The sequence below is a fragment of the Trachurus trachurus genome (assembly GCF_905171665.1).
Source record: "Trachurus trachurus genome assembly, chromosome: 2".
In the NCBI taxonomy this organism is placed as follows: Eukaryota; Metazoa; Chordata; class Actinopteri; order Carangiformes; family Carangidae; genus Trachurus; species Trachurus trachurus.
Genome location: NC_139914.1, coordinates 8035132 through 8055210, shown reverse-complemented (window position 1 = coordinate 8055210; position 20079 = coordinate 8035132). Strand labels below are relative to the sequence as shown.

Below are 20079 nucleotides of genomic sequence, written 5' to 3'. Positions count from 1 at the left end.
CACAGGCTTCTCAATTGCACTACAGTGGTACATTCGCTTCAAGATGCAGACAGGGAGAAGAACAGGGGTAGAGTTACAGCCTTTGTTTTGGTTTGCTGTGGTTCAGAGAAGCTGTTGTAAATCTTTGTCTTCTATCTTATTAAAAATCCAAAGTTGGCTAATAAACACATTACACACCAGTGAAACTCACTAAATTGTATTTTATTCAAACAAACATCCATAAATATATTAACAACTTAGAACACACTTCAACTTAATATTCATTACATACTGAACATAAAGCAACTGATAATTAGTCACAACACTGATGAAAAAAAAAACCCCGGAGGGAATATAACACAGTCCCGGTTTAGCTATGGGTGTATTTGTATGTGTATGTGTGTCTGTGGAAACAATAAATAATCGGAATTACATCAAACATTGAACACGTGCAAAAGTGCAAGAGAAGTGCTATCAACAACACACTTAGACAAAGCATGCAGAAAATATAATTATGTAATATATTGTCTGACTGACTAATCACATGTGACAATGTCTAATTCAACCTCCATAGCTACATACATACATATAAATATTCAAATTTTTGAATATCAATTACTTAACTCATTGAAGTTCACATTTCTTAGGTAGAGAATGAACAGACTAAAATCATCTAGATGGGTCTCATAAGGCTGTGCTTTGTTTGCCAGTGTTTAATCTGATTAATTGAAAATATTGTCATTGCAAATTTAAAACTCAGGCCTTTCCTCACAACACCCACTAGATGTCACTGTAGCATCAGTCTGAATTCATGCCAACCACGGGGTATTTCCTTGTTTTCAGTGACTCTATTACCAACATACACCAGTCCCTTATGCTAAAAATCCAGTTAGATCAGTCTGAAGTAGTTGGTTATTATTGCACTAATTTCCTAGACGCTCTACTTGTGATGCATTATACTCACATGCAGAGTCTTTGTAAACTAAATTTACCAAGGTTTTACATCACTCCTCCTCCTAAACATTGGTCTGAGGTCCAGCCGTTTTACATTCCACAGTTTGAAGCTTGATAATAAAAGTTAAAGTGCTAAGTTCTGACATTTAACTGAAACCTGACAGGTAGTTGGACAGCCACCTTTAGCTTAATCCACCCCTTACATCTCTGGCAGTCAGATGCAGAGAAGGGATGCAGATGCAGATTTTCATAATGCTTGCACACTTGAACATTCACAGGCACACAGGCTTTTTTTGGACGCTTGTTGAAATGCAAAACCATTACACATTTTCAATTGTGCTCCTCTTAGCCTTTAACCTGTCAGAGAGAGAAAAAGAGAAACAGGTTATGATAGTGAGAATAGGAGACAGATGAAATACTGTGGCACTGGGTGAATATTTACTCAACTTTACTGCTGTGCATTGACAGTTAAAACATCTTACATGATAAATCATATCTTACCTTTTTCTGTAAAACAACAGCAATGCAGCAACAGCGATGCAGATAATGAGTGTTACAGTAACAGCAGCTGCAGTCCCTGACGGCGCTGCACTCCCTGGAGGAAAAACAGCACCTGGTTAGAAAACCAAAAGCTAAAGCTGGTGAATTGAATTCTTCGCATCTTGACCTGACTTCCCCAATTTTATTTTAGATTACTCATCAGAGTTCTGAACCATATCAACAAGTTGTTATCTTGTGACATGGGTTTTTTTTTTCTTCCTTTACTTTGTCCCAAGTGAAATTGAATCTGATTTAATGAGTCACAGCTCAGATGACTGCGGGGAACAACAATATGGTGTTTACACTTTGGACCTTGAGGCTTTCAGTTGCAGGAAATCAAGTGAGTCAGTCAGAGAGTTACAAGGTTCCTTTTTAAAGGGACACTGACGCATTGATCTGATCTGATTACCAATAGGGACGCTTGGGTTATTAGGGAAAACATTCATATCTGGTTCACGTATAATTGTCAAAGATGCTCATTGCTGAGAATCTTCTACGGTCACATAACAATGGATCAAGATTGGTTGGGATTTCCAAGGGTGTTCACTTTGATGCAGAAACTGATTTACAGTAGTTAGTTATACAGCATAGCTCTCTGCATTCCACTGTAGAGAGTCACTTCCTATCAGTGTGAATCATTTAGACACTCGTCACTTTGAATATTCTAGGAACCGGATCATCCAGTGCATTAAAATGAAACTCTTTTTAGGATTCCCGTAGACTGAAGAGATACAACCTGTGTAGCCTCTGCAGCTACTTTAATACCCATGCTGCCAAAAGCAAAGAGTAAAACAAAAATTACTCACTTGACATACCAACAAGAGAGAAAGGGATCCTCTCCTGCCTCTGCCCTCTCATTCCATTGTTCAGCAGACAATCCACATGTCCACCCCAGTCTGGAGGTACTTTCAGAGTGATGTTGCTGCTGCTGGTAAATGTCTGGTCACTGTTCCTCACTGTAGCAGTTTGTGTTTGCTCTCTGCTGTCGACGTCAGGTGAAATGATCCAGTCAATAGTCGGGGCTGGTTTGCCTGTGGCGGAGCAGCTGAACACAGCCGCTGTGTTTCCTCCATCTGGGTCACTTCTGTTAACATATGATGTGTTCACCACGGATATTCCTTTATAGGGAATTGAAACTAGTTATTGTGAGAATATGACCACTTCAACACAAGTTACGCAATTGGGTGTCAAAACAAATGTCAAACCTGAAGGGAGTTTTAAAGTTTTGGGCTTTCATCTTCAGCTTCTATCATTATAATACTATTTGATAATCTTACATAACAGGATTCAAAGTTTTCATTTCATGCATATTCATATATTTATATAAATATAGAAAATTGCAAGTTTACCTTGCACCGTCAGGCACATTTCCTTCCTTTGGGAACCATCAGGATACACGTTAAATAAGCAAATATAGCAGCTCTCATCTTGCCATGATACATTCTTCACAGTGATGGATGTTGAGTTCAGCGATGCCTCCGTCAAGACCACTTTTCCAGTGGGGACATTCACTTGCTGTCCAAAACGCTTGCTGTAGGTCGCCAAATTCTCTATCGACTCATCTTTAAAAAGCCTTTGCCAAGTGACCTGGAGCACACCTGGAGAGAAGCCAAGAGGTTATACACCAATATATATTTACAACAGAATAAACCAGGAGAAATAATTACAGAGCTGTTTAAGACAGCAGTCTGAAAACTGTGTAAAATCAGCTGTGTACAAAGGTAAAAAAAAATTGCATCAAAACAAGACAGAAACACACCTTTTGGGTTTCCCAGAGTGCACCTGTAACGTGCCTCACTGCCATAGTCAACGATTGAATCTCCATATTCACGTATCTGCGAGGCTGAGGCTAAAAATAAGAGAGGCTGAGTGTCAGTACAAGCAGATAAGAGCAGAGGCTTTGGCTTTCAGACGGTGATTTTGTCAAAGAAAAGCTACAAATAAATGTCCATTTTTCTCTATGATAATAATAATACTAATAATACTACCATTAATACTACTACTACTACTACTACTAATAATAATAATAATAATAATAATAATAATAACAATATGTTGTGATTTAACACAACAAATAATAATAATACTAATAATAATATTGATAAACTAGTAGGCTACATTGAATGTAAAGGGGGTTGGGTCACTTACCTTTAATCAGCAAAGTAAATATCAGGATGTGCAACATTCTGCTCTTCTGCTGTCTGTATACTAAAGACACAGTTTCAGTTTGGCCTCTTTAAAGGCAGCAGCAAAAAGGAAACTAAAAGAGGCTGGGGTTGAGGTAGAGCAGGGGATTTCTAGACAGCTTATTAAGCACAACTAATGCAACACAACTAATTAAATCTTCAAACTAATGAGTGCTTTAAAGCAAGTCTTTCAGTAATCAACAGCAAATGTTCACATTAGTCTAAATGGAGGTTGAATTACATTTTTGTACATGATATGAAAACTGACTACAGAGCATTTGACGATGCTGATGATATAGGAGAATATTCATATAGTAACAAGAATCACATTTTACCATTGAACTCAAAACTGTCAGTCACTGCAAAGAAAAAAAAGAAAAGAAAAAATATTTAACTGAAATTTACTAGTAACTCTAGAGCTTGGTTTCAAAGGACCTCACACTCGACAGTAATGTCCAGTAAATTGTACACTACTTACTGTACTTGGTGACACCTCCAGTAATCAACAGTGGTTAAGTGAAAAAAAAAAAATCCCCCTGAAGCAGAAGTTGTCTCTAGTGAGTGGTGGACGGAGGTTTCATTGATATTTAAGACACTATGGGAACTGATGACATATTTAAGTGACACATGTATGACCATAATCACACATTGGGCAACACCATGTACTGTATGCTGTGGTCTACCTGAGCTGATGTCACAGATGGTCATGGGGAAGTCCTTGTATTTCTATGCAACATGATCAGGAATATTTAGGATTCCCACAACTCATCATGAGTCACCTGTGTTAAAAAGTCTATCCAATAATATATCATCCCAGTCACTCCTAGTTTGAGCCTTTCCAGAATGCTGCTTAATATAAACCTATTTCTTTTCCAAGGATGCTCCATCATTGCTTTGACAGTTGGCTTCTTTCCAGCTTTTACAGTATTACATTTGCGTCATGAGTAAGATGGATTCAGCTCTTAGTAGCAATGAGTCACTCCAGGACCTAAATGACACAGTTTTTATTCCCTTTAATTGTCCAGGAATGTGCGTCCTCATAATTTACCAGAAATGTACTTGACAATGTCCCCTTCTATGAAATATGCATCCTGTGATTTTTATCATCAGGATAAACACTGTTAGCGGTTATTCAGTCATTGCGCACACTCTGGAGTTTATCTTTCATCGGACATCTCATAAAGCAACAGGAAGATGAGAGCGGGATCACATGCGGAGAGGCCACATATGAACCCAAGAGGTTGAGGTCACATAGGGCCGACTTGTCTTGGCAGCTTTGCTGTTCAATAAGCAATTACTGATCTTATAAATAAGACTCCTGTGAAATCTTGTTTACTAAACAGTGTGAAGGGGAAGTTAGGAAAGAACCTACAGTAAGCGCCATGTGGAAGGGTTACTTAAGATTATCTGACACGGCATCTGTTAGCAACTAATGGACTCATGATATAATATTTAGATAAAATATAAAATGATAACAAAAACACTGTGACTGCTCAATCAATTATCACTATCACTTCAGATATAGTTCAAGACAAAAAATTTGGGAAGTACCTGTGCTGCCTACCTGGTATCTGACGCTTGTAATTTACACCTAGCACAGCCTGTGGTTTGTGGTTCTGCAGGCAAGCCAGCATCTAGTATAATCAAATTAAGACAGGGGGTGTACTGTGTACTACTTTGATCAAAGTTGCCACTTCTCTCTTTTCAAAATTATCTCAATGTACCATTTGTCTGATAGTCACAGTGTGGCAGTTGGCAGCAAAACAACTTCAGCTTTCTTGCATGTTAAGTTTCATTTTCCCAAAAAAAGAATAATAAAGTTACACATAAGTTTCTGTTTGATCTGTTGTTTTGTTTGACATTTGGAGAAAAAGAAAGAAAAAAAGTTGCATGTTAAATGATTTGTGCCCAATCACACGTCTCTGCAGCTCTGCAGCATCTCAACAGGTCTAATAAATCCTTAACTTTCAGATCTATTTTCTGACTTTTATGCTTAAGTTTTATTTACAACCGTAGCCACAAAACCAAGCTGGTTGAGTGTGGGGAAAATACCTTACTAGCACACAAGTTGCTGGCAATCACCAAAAACATTGACGCTGTCTTGTGGTTAATAATAGTTGCTTAAGCAAAGACTCCTACGCTGTTTGCTCTCATATTAATCAGTGCAGGGCAGCAAACAATCATATCAGTGACTGTACAGTAGGCATAACCTAGGTGTTTAAACAGTGTGTGCATGAGCAGGAAGGGTCCAGAGACAAGGGATGCCTGGTTAGTCTAAGACATAACAGGCAAAACTAATGTAGCAGGAACTATGACAGGTTTGTCACTATAGCATATTTTATTTAGAGACATCATTTTGATTATAAAAGTCTGAATAAAGTTTAGGATTATCAGCATCACATGCAGATAAAACGCTGCCTCATCAGTCAGGACAGCTGACTTATTTCCCAGTCACGCCGGTTGAACCCATTTTCCTGACCCCGCATAATTTCAGTTCAGTTCATATACAGATATGGAAGGAATGTACTTTTAACTCAAACAAGGAAGAAGAAGAGGGAACTTCTCATGAATGGGTTGGGAGTTATTTTAAATCAGATACTCTTGACATGGGCTATTTCCTCTGTGAATAAGAGGAATGACAGAGGCAGGGGAACGCCACGCAGAGGAAAACAACAACAAAGAACAGAGTTTGTGTAGGTGACGGTGTTTGAAAGTCGTCACAAAAATGAAGTAAAATCCTTCTCATACATTCAATACTGACATAATTTCATTACTTTTGCATTTGCAAAAATATTTAACGTGAAGGTTTTAGGTTGTGCTGGAAGGATTTCTCACCCATGAAGATTTTTCATATTGGACAAATTCATTCACTCACCAGTAAAGGTTCATCTTTCATCAGTCATGGTTCATCTGCTTCATCTACAGATCTGCAGAGACGCAAAAAAAAGAGTCATCTCTTGTCATACATAATAAATCTCAGTTGTCACATGACAAAAAGGCAAAATGCTTAATTCAGTTTTAATGTATTGAAAAAAAAAAATCACCATTAGTGAAAAACTTTTTCAGATGATACTGACATTTGTACAGTAGATGGCCCTATTTTCTCCCATTATTATTTTACAAACTAAAGTTTACAAAAGCTGAAGACGGGCTCAGGGCCGAAACGTCATTTTTTGCATATGGAGCCTAGAGTGTGATACCCTTATTTATTTTTCACAAACTAAAGTTTTACCACAGAAATTTCTTTTTGTGTGTGTGTGTCACCAGAGAATTGTTATTCAGTGGCATCATAGAGTGACATGTGGGTGTGGGTGCTGACGGGTTACACAAAGCATTGCAAGTAGATATTGTTCAGATGTGAGCTCAAGTCATTCAAAGACACATTGTCATGGAAAAAAAGACATGGATGGACAACACAAAAAGCAGTGGTATTATTAGAGACCAGAGGTTTGCTGCTCTGATACAACAATAATAACATTAGATATCTATATTATTTGAATTTTTTTTAAAAGCAGAGAAGAATCAGGTTTGTTTTGATGGGTTATTTTTTTATTATATATTTAAAAAAGAATACAGTGGAAATAGCCTCTGTCCTTATCGAAATACAGTCCAAGAGTGCCATCTTGTGGACAACAGCTCTAACTTCACTTGTAATGAAATTCTACATCATGCAGGAGTGGGTTCAATGTAAAAAGGTCTCTACAAAATATGCCCAATCTTTATGTCCTCTCTGATTAACATGTTTGAATTATTGTTATTATTATTATTTGGGTTGAAGCTCTGAACCATGACAGTTGAATAAAGTCCACTCTCTTTCCGGATGAAGGTGCTGTAAGGTTCAATGTCTTGCGGTTCCTGCAGACGAACACGTTGTTAGATATTATTTCATTTAGATCGAGAGCATAAAAGAAAAGGATGGAACATTTTTCTGCACGTTACCTGGTTTAGACAACAGCTCTGTGGTTGCTCTCTACTGTTGAAAAACAACAAACAAAATGCATTACAAACAGTTTTTTGTTAGCAAAACAGGAAATGAGAGACTATTTCTTCCTTTAGTGCCTCATATGAAAACACAAGCAGAGCTACTGAGATATACACAGAAATGCATTTAAACAAGTCATAAAAGAAAAACCAAGCGATATTCTTAAAATAAGTAGGCTATTTGAAGATGTTTCTTGATTTTCAAAATAAAAGCAGCCAGTCAGACAAGGCCAATTATTGTTGCCGAAGTCATGTAAATTAACCGTCGTTTAGCCACAACAAATGCAGCCATATTGTTTCAGACACATGAAAACCAGAAGTAGTGGAAGAAGAACGGTAACAGTATTAATACTGCAGTAAAACATTCAACTTACAGAGGCATCACCACCAAAACTTAAAGCACCAAAAGAAGATGTAGTTTTCATTCAGAAATATAACATATAGGATGATAATTATTGGTGGATTGTTGTAAATGCAATTTTAAATTTTGCGACTACTAATTACTTCAATTAAATTATTCATCATTCCTAAAAATAAAAATTAATAAAACTTTGTAGATAACAGTCTCTCACCCATTACGTGCTCTTCTATAGACACATCCCAGGATAAAAGCAGTTATAATGATGAGTGCGATGGCAGCAGACAAAGCCATTAGGAGCCACGGCCTTTCTGTGGAGCTGTTGGCCTCCTTCTCCTCCTCTGCTGGATCTGGAGAGAAAATAGTGAGAATCTGCTAATACAGCTAACAAATGAATCAATTATTTATTATATATTAAATTTGCTTACCCTCCACAGTGATTTTGAGATGGACCTTATAAGTTCCCTCAGGGTGTGAGCACTGACAGGTGATGTTCCCGCTGTCCTGTCGTGTTAAACTGGTCAGGTGGAGAAACACAGTCTCATTCTCTTTCATAAATGTGAACCTGGAGTCACAGGTACTCTCAGTGTCTTGTCCATGATGACGAAAGAGAAGACACTGTTCTCCGATCCTCTCTGTGTTGATGTGACATACTACCAGCGAGATGTTTTTATTGCTGCATAATGGAGTGACATCTGGTTTGTTCCCCAGGGTTTTTTCAATGGCCACTGCAATAAATCAGTCAATTAAACAGTTAGTTAGCAGTAGCACTTGCTGTATTTCAGCATCTGATTTAAACTCATGTAATTTAATGTTCATCAAAAGCAAATATTATTGCAGAATAATGAGTTGCATCAATTTAGCTTCATGAAAACAAAAACTTTTACCGTCAGATGGTGCAGATAGTGGCAGAAGAAGAAGAAAGAACAGAGTCCGTCCACCCATACTGCTCAAGAAGCTGCTGCTGCTGCTGATGGTGCACAGTGCGGTGTACTGATGTCATTTTTTGTGCTATTCTCTCGCTACCTAAACCTCAAACCCTCGGCCCCTTGGCTCTCGAGCTGATAGGTGATGTGAACTCTTCTAAAAAGGAAGTGCTTCTACAAGCTTCTGCTTTCAAATTTATACCCTCTAAGACAGTCAGCTGTCTTTTAATAACTTAACCTGCAGAATTATGATTGGTTACTTTGTCATCAGTCTTAAAAGACCTCTCATGCATACTTTATAAATAACTCAGGTCAGTTCATGTGTGTGTGAGTTGAGTGAGAGTTCATCACGTAACATGCTGAAACTGAGATCAATTTTGTGGTCATCATCACACATTAAGAGGCCTGAGCTTAAAGTGTAAATCGAGTGCAGCACCGTCTATGCAGCTCAGTGCAAATTATATCCCTGATGCAAGTGAATTATTATATCTCTGATGCAAGTGAATTAACTTGTTCACTTAACATCACTTCATGTAGTTTTAAAGGTCTCATATTTTACTGTGTAGTGTTTTATTTGAAGTGGTCATTTGAGTTAATCAATTAGAAGATATACTGTATTTGTATAAAAACAAACAAACAGAGCCATCAGTGTAGTTTCACATCTGCTATTTCAGACCTCTCTCCAGCAACAAGAAGTCAGTGAACCAATCAGAGGACAGCCTCCATCCGAGCCTCTCTTCTGATTGGTTTACTGTTTCCAAGTGATCCAATAAAATTATATCAGATTTCAGGGAAACACTCATAGAAAGTAAATCCTGCAAGGCTGGATGGCAGGTCTGGGTGGGCGGGGCTTGGGGCACTGCTGAGAACAGTGGCATCACAAGGTTCAGGAAGTCCCGACAGTGACAGCTCGTTTTAAGGTTCAGATTCTGAATACAGGTAGTGTGTATTTCTCTGTGGACTGAGCCCTTTGATACCCTCACAGTATGAATATGGAACAGTTGCTTGATGATGAAAAAAGACATGTTAATTACTACAAAATGGAACCTTTGAGGCCTTTATCTTAAGATGAACTCGCATGACTTGGAAAAAGTAAGGCATGTATCAAAAAACTGAAGCAATTCCTCAAGAAGAGTTATACATCCAAACTTTATTGTATTTTTTTGACTTATCAAACATTACAATGGTTTCATTCACAGCATACATGAACAAACACACCACATGTATCTGTATTTATTGATCTGACTTCAAATTACAATGTTTTCATAGTTCAGTGAATTCAGTGACACTGAGTCAGTGTCTTTTCGATCTACTTCCTGATCATCCGAGTGAATGTTTGCTGATCTACTTGTCGTGTTGGGGTCACATTGGCGTTTCACGCTTTGGTAGATATCATTTGCTGGCTGCTGAAGGCTCATGTAAGGGTTCTCTGCATCTGCTTGGTCCTATAGAAAAACAGTTAAAAACGTAACCCATCATGTTTACAAGTCTTGATGGAACAGTATTTGAAACACTGTGAATCCTGAATTAATGTATTTATTATATAATTTCTGTTATTACAATATAAATATTCATATAGTTTCTTGAAACATCAACACATTCCACCGATCTTCAAACATCCTTCGCACAAATTAGATATTTCTAGGTATTTGTTTGTTCAATGGTAAACTCCTACACATGGTGCAAATCAAAAGGAATAAACATTAAAATGGGTAAGAACTGTATACTACTTATTTTTTTTGAAAACAACAGCACATAAAAATATATTAAAGCAGAAGTAAGTGGAATGTTTGTGTCTTAAATAGTTATATCTTCCGACTTATATAGAGTGTTTGGTCTGAAACACGGGTCTGTCAGTCACTCTGCTCTGTAAGCCGAGGAGAAAACTTTCCTTGTATCCTACAACCTTTATCCAATGAGGAGAGAGAACGGCATAAAGGGGCGGTCCTCTCTGTGTGTGCAGCCAAGGAATGCGCGTGCATGTGGTGACGTAGGGACGAGGGCGGGGACTGCTAACTCCATCGGCTGACAAGAATTTCGCCAAAACCACCGGATCGCTTACTTCTGCTTTAAATATGTTAGATAATATGTAAATATTTGCTATTTTATGTGCAGTATAAAATAATAAATTAGCTGCTTCAAACATTTTGAACAAGGAAAATCACTTACCACAGAGCCAGGAGCTTCATTTACAGACAATCCAGATGTGGTTGACGTTGAGCAGACTCTTTAAATGAGACAGAATAGAGTGAAATGCATGCGGAGAAGATAGCATTTGAAGCAGCTATATTGTTTTAAAGATTTTATATTGAAGAATTTTAATTCTGTCGTTAAAAAATAATAAATATTTGCTCATATTTACATTGGTATGTCTATTTTTGTCAATGTATCTGCCAGTGCTGAGCTAAAAATATAGTTGAACTTGAAAAATGTAGTATGATAGTTACTTATGGATAAATGCCACAATAGCTCCAAGTGTAATGGGGACACTTGCACCAATCAAAGCGCTTGGAATGTGGATTTGTATGAAACTGCTGTGCTCCTCATACTCCTCAACCTCCTCATCCTCTGTAAATGAAATGCACAACATTACACAGCATCTCACAATAAGGAATAATGAAGATATAATGTAATTTAAGAAAACGGTTCACCCAGATTATTTAGAAAACAGTATTAATTTACAACTGAAACAGTCAAGTTCTTACAGTGATCACAGACATTGCGTTATTACTGAATTTTGTTTGAATCACAAAAGCATGAAAATAAATCAGCCGCTTACCCTCCACGGTGATTTTGAGATGGACCTTATTAGTTCCCTCAGTGTGTGAGCACTGACAGGTGAAATTCCCGCTGTCCTGTCGTGTTAAATTGGTCAGGTGGAGAAACGCAGTCTGATTCTCTGTCATTAATGTGAACCTGGAGTCACAGGTACTCTCAGTGTCTTGTCCGTGATGACGCGAGAGAAGACACTGTTCTCCGCTCCTCTCTGTGTTGATGCGACAAAATATCAGCGTGATATCCATCTCTGCAGTATTGCTGCATAATGGAGTGACATCTGGTTTGTTCCCCAGGGTTTTCTCAACAGTCACTGCAATAAATCAGTCAATCAATCAACCAACAGTAAGTTAGCAGTATGCATCTGATTTAAACTAACTTAATGTTCATCAAAGACAAAGATTATTACGGAATAACAACTTCCAATACTTTGACCTTATAAAAACCAAAAATGATTTTTGATTACAGTACCTTCACTGTTAGATCGCACAGTTAGTGGAAGAAGCAGAACAAAGAACAGAGTCCATCCACCCATATTGCTCAAGAAGCATCTGCTGCTGCTGGTGGTGCAATATGTACTGTCCTGATGTTAGGAGGTCACAGACACACATTTGTGCTATTTTACTATTTTTGTAGACCTCAACCTCAACCTCTAGCATGTTAATGATGTGAATTATTCTAAGAAGGAGGCGCCTCTAAAGAACCTCTGCCTTCAAGTTATTAGCACCTGAAAGTAAAACAGTGACAGAACAAAATGGCTACACTTAAAAAAACAAAAAACAAACTCTAAGACCATATAAGAGTGACAGAGTTCAGGTGGGCTGTGAAGAGGGGGTGAAGGAACACTGGCACAAGTATTTTGATTCCTATACGTGGAGTTGAGAGTGAGTGGACAGAAGAGAGATGACAGGAAATACTTGACAAAGCTGACACGCAGCAAGAGGTGTTTTGTTTTTAAAACTTCGGAGAATGATAAGAAATTACGTAGGCCTACAGTACTTGTGAAATGCCCACATTTCTCCCTGTGTGAAATGCCCACATTTCTCCCTGTGTGAAATGAGTGGGTGGGACACTGTAAACGGTTTGCTGCAAGCTTTTTCTGAGATAACAATAATTGGAACAGAGCCAGCAATAACAAACAAATAGCCTACTAAATACAGAGGTTGTTTAGTAGAGCATGCAAACAACATATGCTTCACTGCTGGGTCTCTGTTCATCTGCGTGGGAGTGAGGTAAAAAGGCATTTGCAATGTCATAGAGGCTGCAGAGAAAGCTTCAAGGCAAGAAGCTCCTGCAGGCAGCTGGCATGCACATACAAGTCAGACTGACACTTATAAAAGTCCAACAGTAAAAAATTTGCTTTCGCTGTTATTTTATTTGATAATATATTTCCCTTCACAATATTTTAGACTTTATAATGCTCTCATGCCTGTAAAAATAAGCAGCAGAGAAAGTCTCAAGGCAGATGTGAGCCACGACAGGAAGTTCCTGCAGGAAGCTGACAGCCGACTCTTTGGTGGGTCGACATGACACCTGATAAAGTTCAACCGCTGTGTGACAGCATTTGATATAATATATATAAGCAGTTTGGGTTTGTGGGTACAAAACATTGGTCATCAAAGGAACAATGTTTTTACTTTAATACATTCTCTTCATCATGTGGTAGACTGTATCATACTCTCACACCTCTAACAATAATACATTTATTTACAGGAAACTTAAAGTAAAATAATAAAATAAAAAAACTGTTACCTTATGGGCAGCAGGGCCTGTTTCACTTGTTATTCAACAGAAGAACGTGCATTTGTAGGTTTTGTACAATGAAAGCTCTACAAAGAAGTTTTCGTAGCAGTGTGATCTCCGGTGAACATATCTGAACAATCAGCATCAGCCTCACTGTATTATGCTGTTTGTGGATATCCCAGCAAATGAATAAAGTTCATTCTCTGTCTGTATGTAGGTGCTGTACGGCTCAATGTCTCCCGGCTCCTGCAGAGGAACACAGACTTTTACTGGCAAACTACAACTGAGTGGCAGACAAATGGTAGAGGAGGAACAACGTCTTGATGTACTGTACCATGTTTGCTTGACTCGTCATAGGTTCCTGTTGCCTTGTGTTGGGGAAACAACAAACAAAAACACTGCATTAAAAAGGAGTTTCTAATGCAGGAGGATATAGCAAAGAGTATGAGTCTCTACCTTTGGTTAAGTTTCCTACAAATAAGTCCCAGGATACCTCCAGTTACTATGACGAGTATGATTGCAACAATTGCAATATATTTGAAAGGCGTTTCTGTAGGTGTGCTCATGCTTTCATCCCCTTTAACAATAGAGAGCGGGGAAAAAACAATGTCAGAAAAGCAGCACTGTACAAAAGTGTGTTTGCTTAAACTTTAAAGCAATTAGTGGCAGGAAATGTATATGCAGCCTTTGTGGGTTACCACATTTTATTGGTTCAGTAACACTAACAAGAGATTTTAGTTTGTGGTTCAGGGAATAATTGTTAAGTACCCTAGTTTAGCTGTTATATGGAGGTCAGTAAAAAAAACAGTAAAACAAATCTTAAGATATGAATTTTTTGAGAAACACGTTGAGTTCAATTGGATGACATAAACATTTCAAACCCTGTAGTTTATTTATGTAGATGCAGAAAGCTATAATTCAGTTTCTCAGACAAATTGCAGAAAAAATAATTCAGCTGGTTCTGGATGAAAAGCAGAAAAGTACAAAGTGTGAACCACAAAATCCATGAAAATAAATCAGTCACTTACCTTCCACAATAATGCTGAGACTGAGAAAATAGGTTCCAAGAATATGTGAGCACTGACAACTGTAGTTCCCGCTGTCCTCTGATGTTAAACTGGTCAGGTGGAGAAATATAATCTGATTCTCTGTCATGAATGTGAATCTGGAATCACAATTCTCAATGCCCTGCCCAAGTTTATATGTTGGAAGACACCATTCTCTGATCCCCTCTGATTTGTTCTGACATACTATCAGTATGATCTTATCCTGTGTATGATTGGCACATACTGGAATGACATATGGTACTGTCCCAACAGTTTCCACAAGCAGCTGAGTCCCTGCAATTACAATATTACATTAAATAGTCACTTTCTTTGCATATGTAAATGGATGAAAATTTTGTAAATCACACACTGAAACCAAAGAATAAACAATAGCAAACAATGTGTTGTGCAATTTAAACATAGAGAGGAATTTGTGTACAGTACCTTGGCTGTCAATGTGAAACATTAGAAGCAGAAGCAGATAAAACCACAGTTTCCATCTCTCCATACTGCTCTAAGCTGAGCTCCACATCTAAGTTACAGTGCTGCGGCTGCACTGCTGTGCTGTAGGCGTAAAACAACACCCCGTTACAGAACTTCAGCGACCTAAACCTCAAAGTCTGTGCTCACACATAGGTGGCCTGAGTGAGAGTGAGATGCTGCTGCAAAGGAAGTTAAAGACACTATAGCAGAGTCTGAGAGAAAAGTGCATACATGCTGACTGAAATGACCCAAGTACGTTCAGACTCACCTCGCATTGTTAACGACGAGTGTTTGCGTCACAGGACATGACAGGTGGACAGGAAAGTGTTAAGAACACTGTGTGTGCACCGACCGATTTAAGACAGTCAATACAAGATGCAAATATGGCTGAAGGTCTCAGCGACTGATTCACCTCCACCACTCGCTCCACGGAGTATTTACAATTTTTGTAGCAGCTTTAAAGACACAAATAAGTGAATTGATTCTTTTTTAACACAAAATCAAATGTTTAATCAACAAATGTACAGTATATTTCATGCATTTTAAGCAGTAATGTACAAAACATCATTTACAATATATCAAGAACTACTTATTTCAAACTGGCATCAGTACAGTATATGTTTGCCAGTCAGAATGGCTACATCATGGCATCACATGCATTATCTCACACTTAGTTTTGGATAGTTTCATAGACAGCAAACTCATATAAATCCTTCTCTCTTCCATCTTCCAGATTACTATAACTGTTAGCTGGATCTTCCTCAGTATTAAGATAAGGTCGACTCGGGTTGAAGGTGTGGTAGACATCAGTGTCTGGCTGCTGAAGGCTCGCATAGAAATCATCTTGCTCCTAATAAAACAAATCAGTAAATGAATTTAATCACACAAGATAACTGTATGTTGTAAAAAAAAAAAAAAAAAAAAAAACAATAGGTCACATGTCATTACAAAACAAAAACCAATTCAGAAAACAGAACAATGTCGTTCTTACCAAACTCCAGGGAGTTTCACATCTGGTTGATGCAAATGCTTGTGACCTTGGGTTTTCTCTGTTAGAACAAGTGAATTCGAGTTAGTGTGGACAAGCATAGAACCAAAAAAAAGCTGAATTAAAAAAAAAAAAATACATCTTCAAAAGCAAAATCACTCATTATTATATTTTTTGTATCATTTCACTTATTTAAAGCATTTTTGGTCAAGAGTTTTTTTCACCTGGGATTATTTCTCCTGTGGATGAGATCGCAGATGATCCAAGCTGTGACGACTGACATGGCCAGAACAGTAACAGCGATGGCAAGTGCAGCAATGAACTTCACGCCAGAGAAACGTTTCTCTTTTGCATCTGCAGTCACACACAAAGTCAGGACAACCTGTATTCCTACAACACTGTATATTGTTATCTTTTCCGATTAAGTAAGAAACTTACCTTCAACAGTGATATCAAAATGGACAACGCTCGTTGCTCTTTCATATGAACACTCACAGGTGTAGGTCCCACTGTCCTCTAGTGTTAAATTCATTAGGTGGATGAATACAGAGGAGTTCTTGTATTGCAATGTGAATCTTGAATCGCAGTCGTTGACAAATTTCTCATCAACTGTATACAGCAGCTTGCACTCATCCCCCGAGTGCGTCTCTGTGCTGATCAAACATTTCACTAATATAATGACACTTGAATTTGTACTGGTGCATATAGGAGTGATATCTGGTTCTCTGCCAATGGTTTTTACAACACTCACTGCAATAAAAAGAAAACAGACTTTCAGTGTATCCCATTCTAAATCACATCATGAATCTTACATAATGTAAAGAAGCTTTTGGTACAGTACCTCTGTCAATACAAGCACACACGGGCAGAAACAGAACAAACAGCTGTTTCCATCCATCCATATTTTGCCAAGAGATCTGAACAAGCGGAGCACAGGACGCTGTTCCACGGAGACGACTAACCCCGCTCTGCGATCCAAATGTTCTTTTATGATCAACATGAAAACCTCAAACTCTCACCCAATTCAGGTATTAGATGATGTGAAGCAAACTAAAACAGAAGTGACCCTGACTGCTTCTACTTTCAATTTATTATGCACCAACAGCTTCTCTTGGAAGCATTGTGTTGTCCAGGGGTGCATGGATGCAGAGACAAAATCTTACGTGCCTAACAGAGCATGAGACTCTTCATTTTTATTCATTCATTGTTCAAAGCTTTATTTGTTTAATCCACAAACATTCAAGAATTTTCATATGATATCAACATTGGGGACGTTTAAACAGATAATAATTTGGTGTAGTGGTTTGTACAGGACACTTAATAGTATTTTATATATGTTATATATTATCTCTCTTTCGACATAAAAAAAATAGAAATATACTGTATAGTATTTTGCCCTGGGGGTTATTAAGTTGTCTTGACTGCTTCAGATAGTTTCATAGATTTCAAAATTCTGACATGTTTACTTCCTGTTCCAAATGGACAGTCACTGATGCAGATGCTCGTGTATTTTTCATGGCTGACGTTGTCTTGGCACCGTGTTGAGGACGTATGGAGAGGATGTTTTGGTAGATATCATGGTCTGGCTGCTGGAGGGACATGTAGGAGTCATCTGGGTCATTTTTGCCCTATGGAGGAATATCAATAAACGGTCATTAGTTTCTTGCCCCATTCACAAAGGTCAGTGTTAAAAGGTGTCATTAATGAGGTCATCATTGGCACTTAGTGAGTCATAAAGTAACATTGAGCATTTAACGTCATTATATTCCCCTGTCTGAGTTCTCCTCTACACTGCTCTTAAACACCACCTCTCTTGTCTGTAGCACACATGAGTCATTTCCTTGCATGTTAACACTTTGGCCCACATATGAAATTGACTTTATACCTTACTCCATTCACACCAGGTCAACTTTAAAATGGTGGGGACACCAAACAAGTAAAAAAAAAAAAAAGAGAAAAACTGGTGAGGCTCTGTGGTTTAAGCGGAAGTGCACTTAAACATACAAGAAGACTTTCCACTGAGGTCTTATATGTGGTTATGTTAAATCAATTGAGACCAACAGTATTCTGGAGTATATTTCTTCTGTGTCTACTGCTACAAATTTTATTACAAAGACCAACAGCCAAATACACACAATGCTGGCTACATAATAAATTGATAGATTGGTATAAAATCAAGCAAAATGTGGCTCACCAAAGAGCAGGGGGTTTCACAAAAACGTAACCCAAATGGTCCTGCCTTCATGAAGTGACTGAAAGGAGAAATAGCAGAGTTACATAAGTGGATATCAGTTGAATAACCTCACACACTAACTACTTAACTGCAAACTGAACATTAAGATTCCTCCATAGTACATACTATGAGTTGTATCATGTATTGCTGCTGCCATTCTGCTGAGTTTCCTAAATTACAATGATTTACCAACTACCTACACGATACGTTGACAATGTGAGGGAAGATTTTTCACCTGCAATGATTTTTCTTTATCACAAGTCCAAGGACAACTCCAGCAACAATGATGAACGCCGTAGAGTTACAAATCACAATCATAGTAATGAGCATTCTCACAGGAGACGGGCCCGAGACTTCATCTCCTAAAGAAATTAAACACAAGGAAGAAACACATTTAAAGCATACTGTATGTTAATGTTGGAGCTCAGTACCATTTTTTCATTTATTCTCTTAAATACATTCTGACATTCATTATGTCTCCATAAAGTGCATAAATAATGGTCAGCCGTGTTTGGAGAGTGATACGATTTCCGGACTGGTGAGTTAACAGCTGGTAATGCAGACATTGGCTACCTTGCAAAACTTACAAATGAGCTCCTTTAAATTATGACTATGACATTAAATGCAAATGGACTTTCCACGTTACAGTAGGTGCTAATGGTTTCATGAAGCAGCATCAATAAATAAAACATTTACCTTCCACAGTGATGATGAGATGAAGAAGATCAGTTCCACGGATATGTGAGCACTCACAGCTGTAGTTCCCGCTGTCCGCTGGTGTTAAACCGGTCAGGTTTAGGAACACAGCCTGGGTATCTGTCATAAGTTTGAACCTGGAGTCGCATCCACTCTCAAATTTCCGTTCATGTTCATACAGCAGACGACACTCTCGTCCCCTGGTGCTTTTTGTGCTGATCTTACATACAATCAGCGTGATGAGGTGCAACGCGGCAGTGGTGCACACTGGAGTAACATCTTGTTTTTCACGCGTGGTTTTCACAACAACCTCTGCAATCAGAGGAGATGTTTGTAATTTCCTAGAGTGTAATAGAAAAGGAAAATGCAAGGAAGTGTAATTGATAATCATAATAAAAAAAAGTAGCAGTACTCTACCTTCTGTGTCAATACACAAAGACAGCGGGAGAAGCACAACGAACCACAGTTTCCACTGCTCCATAGTAGCAGAAATGTCCAGACAGCAGAACGGTACTGATGTCAGAAAACTATCAAAGGGAGGATGGAAAATGTTCACGATGAAATGGCCTAAAAAGGAAGTGACATGTCCGCTTGTATTTCCTGTTAAAACCTGTGATTGATGCCTACTTCTCTGTAAAGCATCGTTTTCACTCAAGCACCTGGTCCTCAAATAAGAAAAGAAAGGGAAAGTACATAACCATGAAGAGAAAATAAAACATACCTCAGCGTCAACTTTCAAGAAAGGCTGATGACTTATATATTTTTTTATATATATATATATATTTCACTGGTCATAGTGAAATATATTAAATATTAGGGTGTTATGAGGCAAGAGATGTTTGCTTCAGGAATAAATGGTATAAAAATAAATGCAAATACTGAGCACCATAGATAAAAAAAAAAAAAAAAAAAACATTAAACAGCGGAGTTTGAATAAGAATGAACGCAGATAAAAACAAATGTATTCATGGGATTTATCTGTTTGTTTTGGGGTGGAATCAAGAACTACTCATTTCGCGAATAATGTCTTTCTCAGTCCAAAGCTCAGTTCCTCAGCTGCACTGGAAACTGGCACAAAAAAAAAACACCTGACAAAAACTGAAAGCACACCAGAGTCAGGAGGTCGTAGGGAAAGATATAGATAAATGGAGGTTTGCAGGATTTCAAACAGGTCCTCACAGATGCAGACTG

The 20079-nt window shown here is 38.1% G+C and overlaps 2 protein-coding genes and 2 long non-coding RNA genes across 4 annotated transcripts; all 4 read right to left on the bottom strand.

The window, feature by feature from the left end:
- Nucleotides 1-321: 321 nt before the first annotated feature.
- On the bottom strand, nucleotides 322-5043 carry LOC310998012 (OX-2 membrane glycoprotein-like; the record flags this gene model as incomplete). Its single annotated transcript, XM_083987897.1, has 6 exons — nucleotides 322-1290; nucleotides 1435-1546; nucleotides 2280-2591; nucleotides 2823-3071; nucleotides 3233-3338; nucleotides 5032-5043. The coding sequence occupies 6 exons, from the start codon at nucleotides 5041-5043 to the stop codon at nucleotides 1254-1256; spliced, it is 828 nt and encodes a 275-aa protein (XP_083844023.1). The 3' UTR covers nucleotides 322-1253.
- A 2315-nt stretch (nucleotides 5044-7358) lies between these two features.
- On the bottom strand, nucleotides 7359-9006 carry LOC310998000 (uncharacterized protein; the record flags this gene model as incomplete). Its single annotated transcript, XM_083987884.1, has 5 exons — nucleotides 8886-9006; nucleotides 8427-8726; nucleotides 8213-8348; nucleotides 7599-7632; nucleotides 7359-7514 (listed from the first exon to the last, which is right to left on the bottom strand). Exons 1-5 carry the CDS (start codon nucleotides 8941-8943, stop codon nucleotides 7359-7361), a joined length of 684 nt encoding a protein of 227 aa, XP_083844010.1. The 5' UTR covers nucleotides 8944-9006.
- Nucleotides 9007-10252: 1246 nt separating this feature from the next.
- Nucleotides 10253-12147, bottom strand: LOC310996591. Its single transcript, XR_014595905.1, has 4 exons — nucleotides 11704-12147; nucleotides 11372-11492; nucleotides 11094-11151; nucleotides 10253-10369 (listed from the first exon to the last, which is right to left on the bottom strand). It is a non-coding gene; the product is annotated as an uncharacterized lncRNA (long non-coding RNA).
- A 1002-nt stretch (nucleotides 12148-13149) lies between these two features.
- On the bottom strand, nucleotides 13150-14759 carry LOC310995910. The gene is made up of 4 exons (XR_014595862.1): nucleotides 14471-14759; nucleotides 13899-14019; nucleotides 13777-13810; nucleotides 13150-13688 (listed from the first exon to the last, which is right to left on the bottom strand). It is a non-coding gene; the product is annotated as an uncharacterized lncRNA (long non-coding RNA).
- Between the last annotated feature and the right edge of the window lie 5320 nt (nucleotides 14760-20079).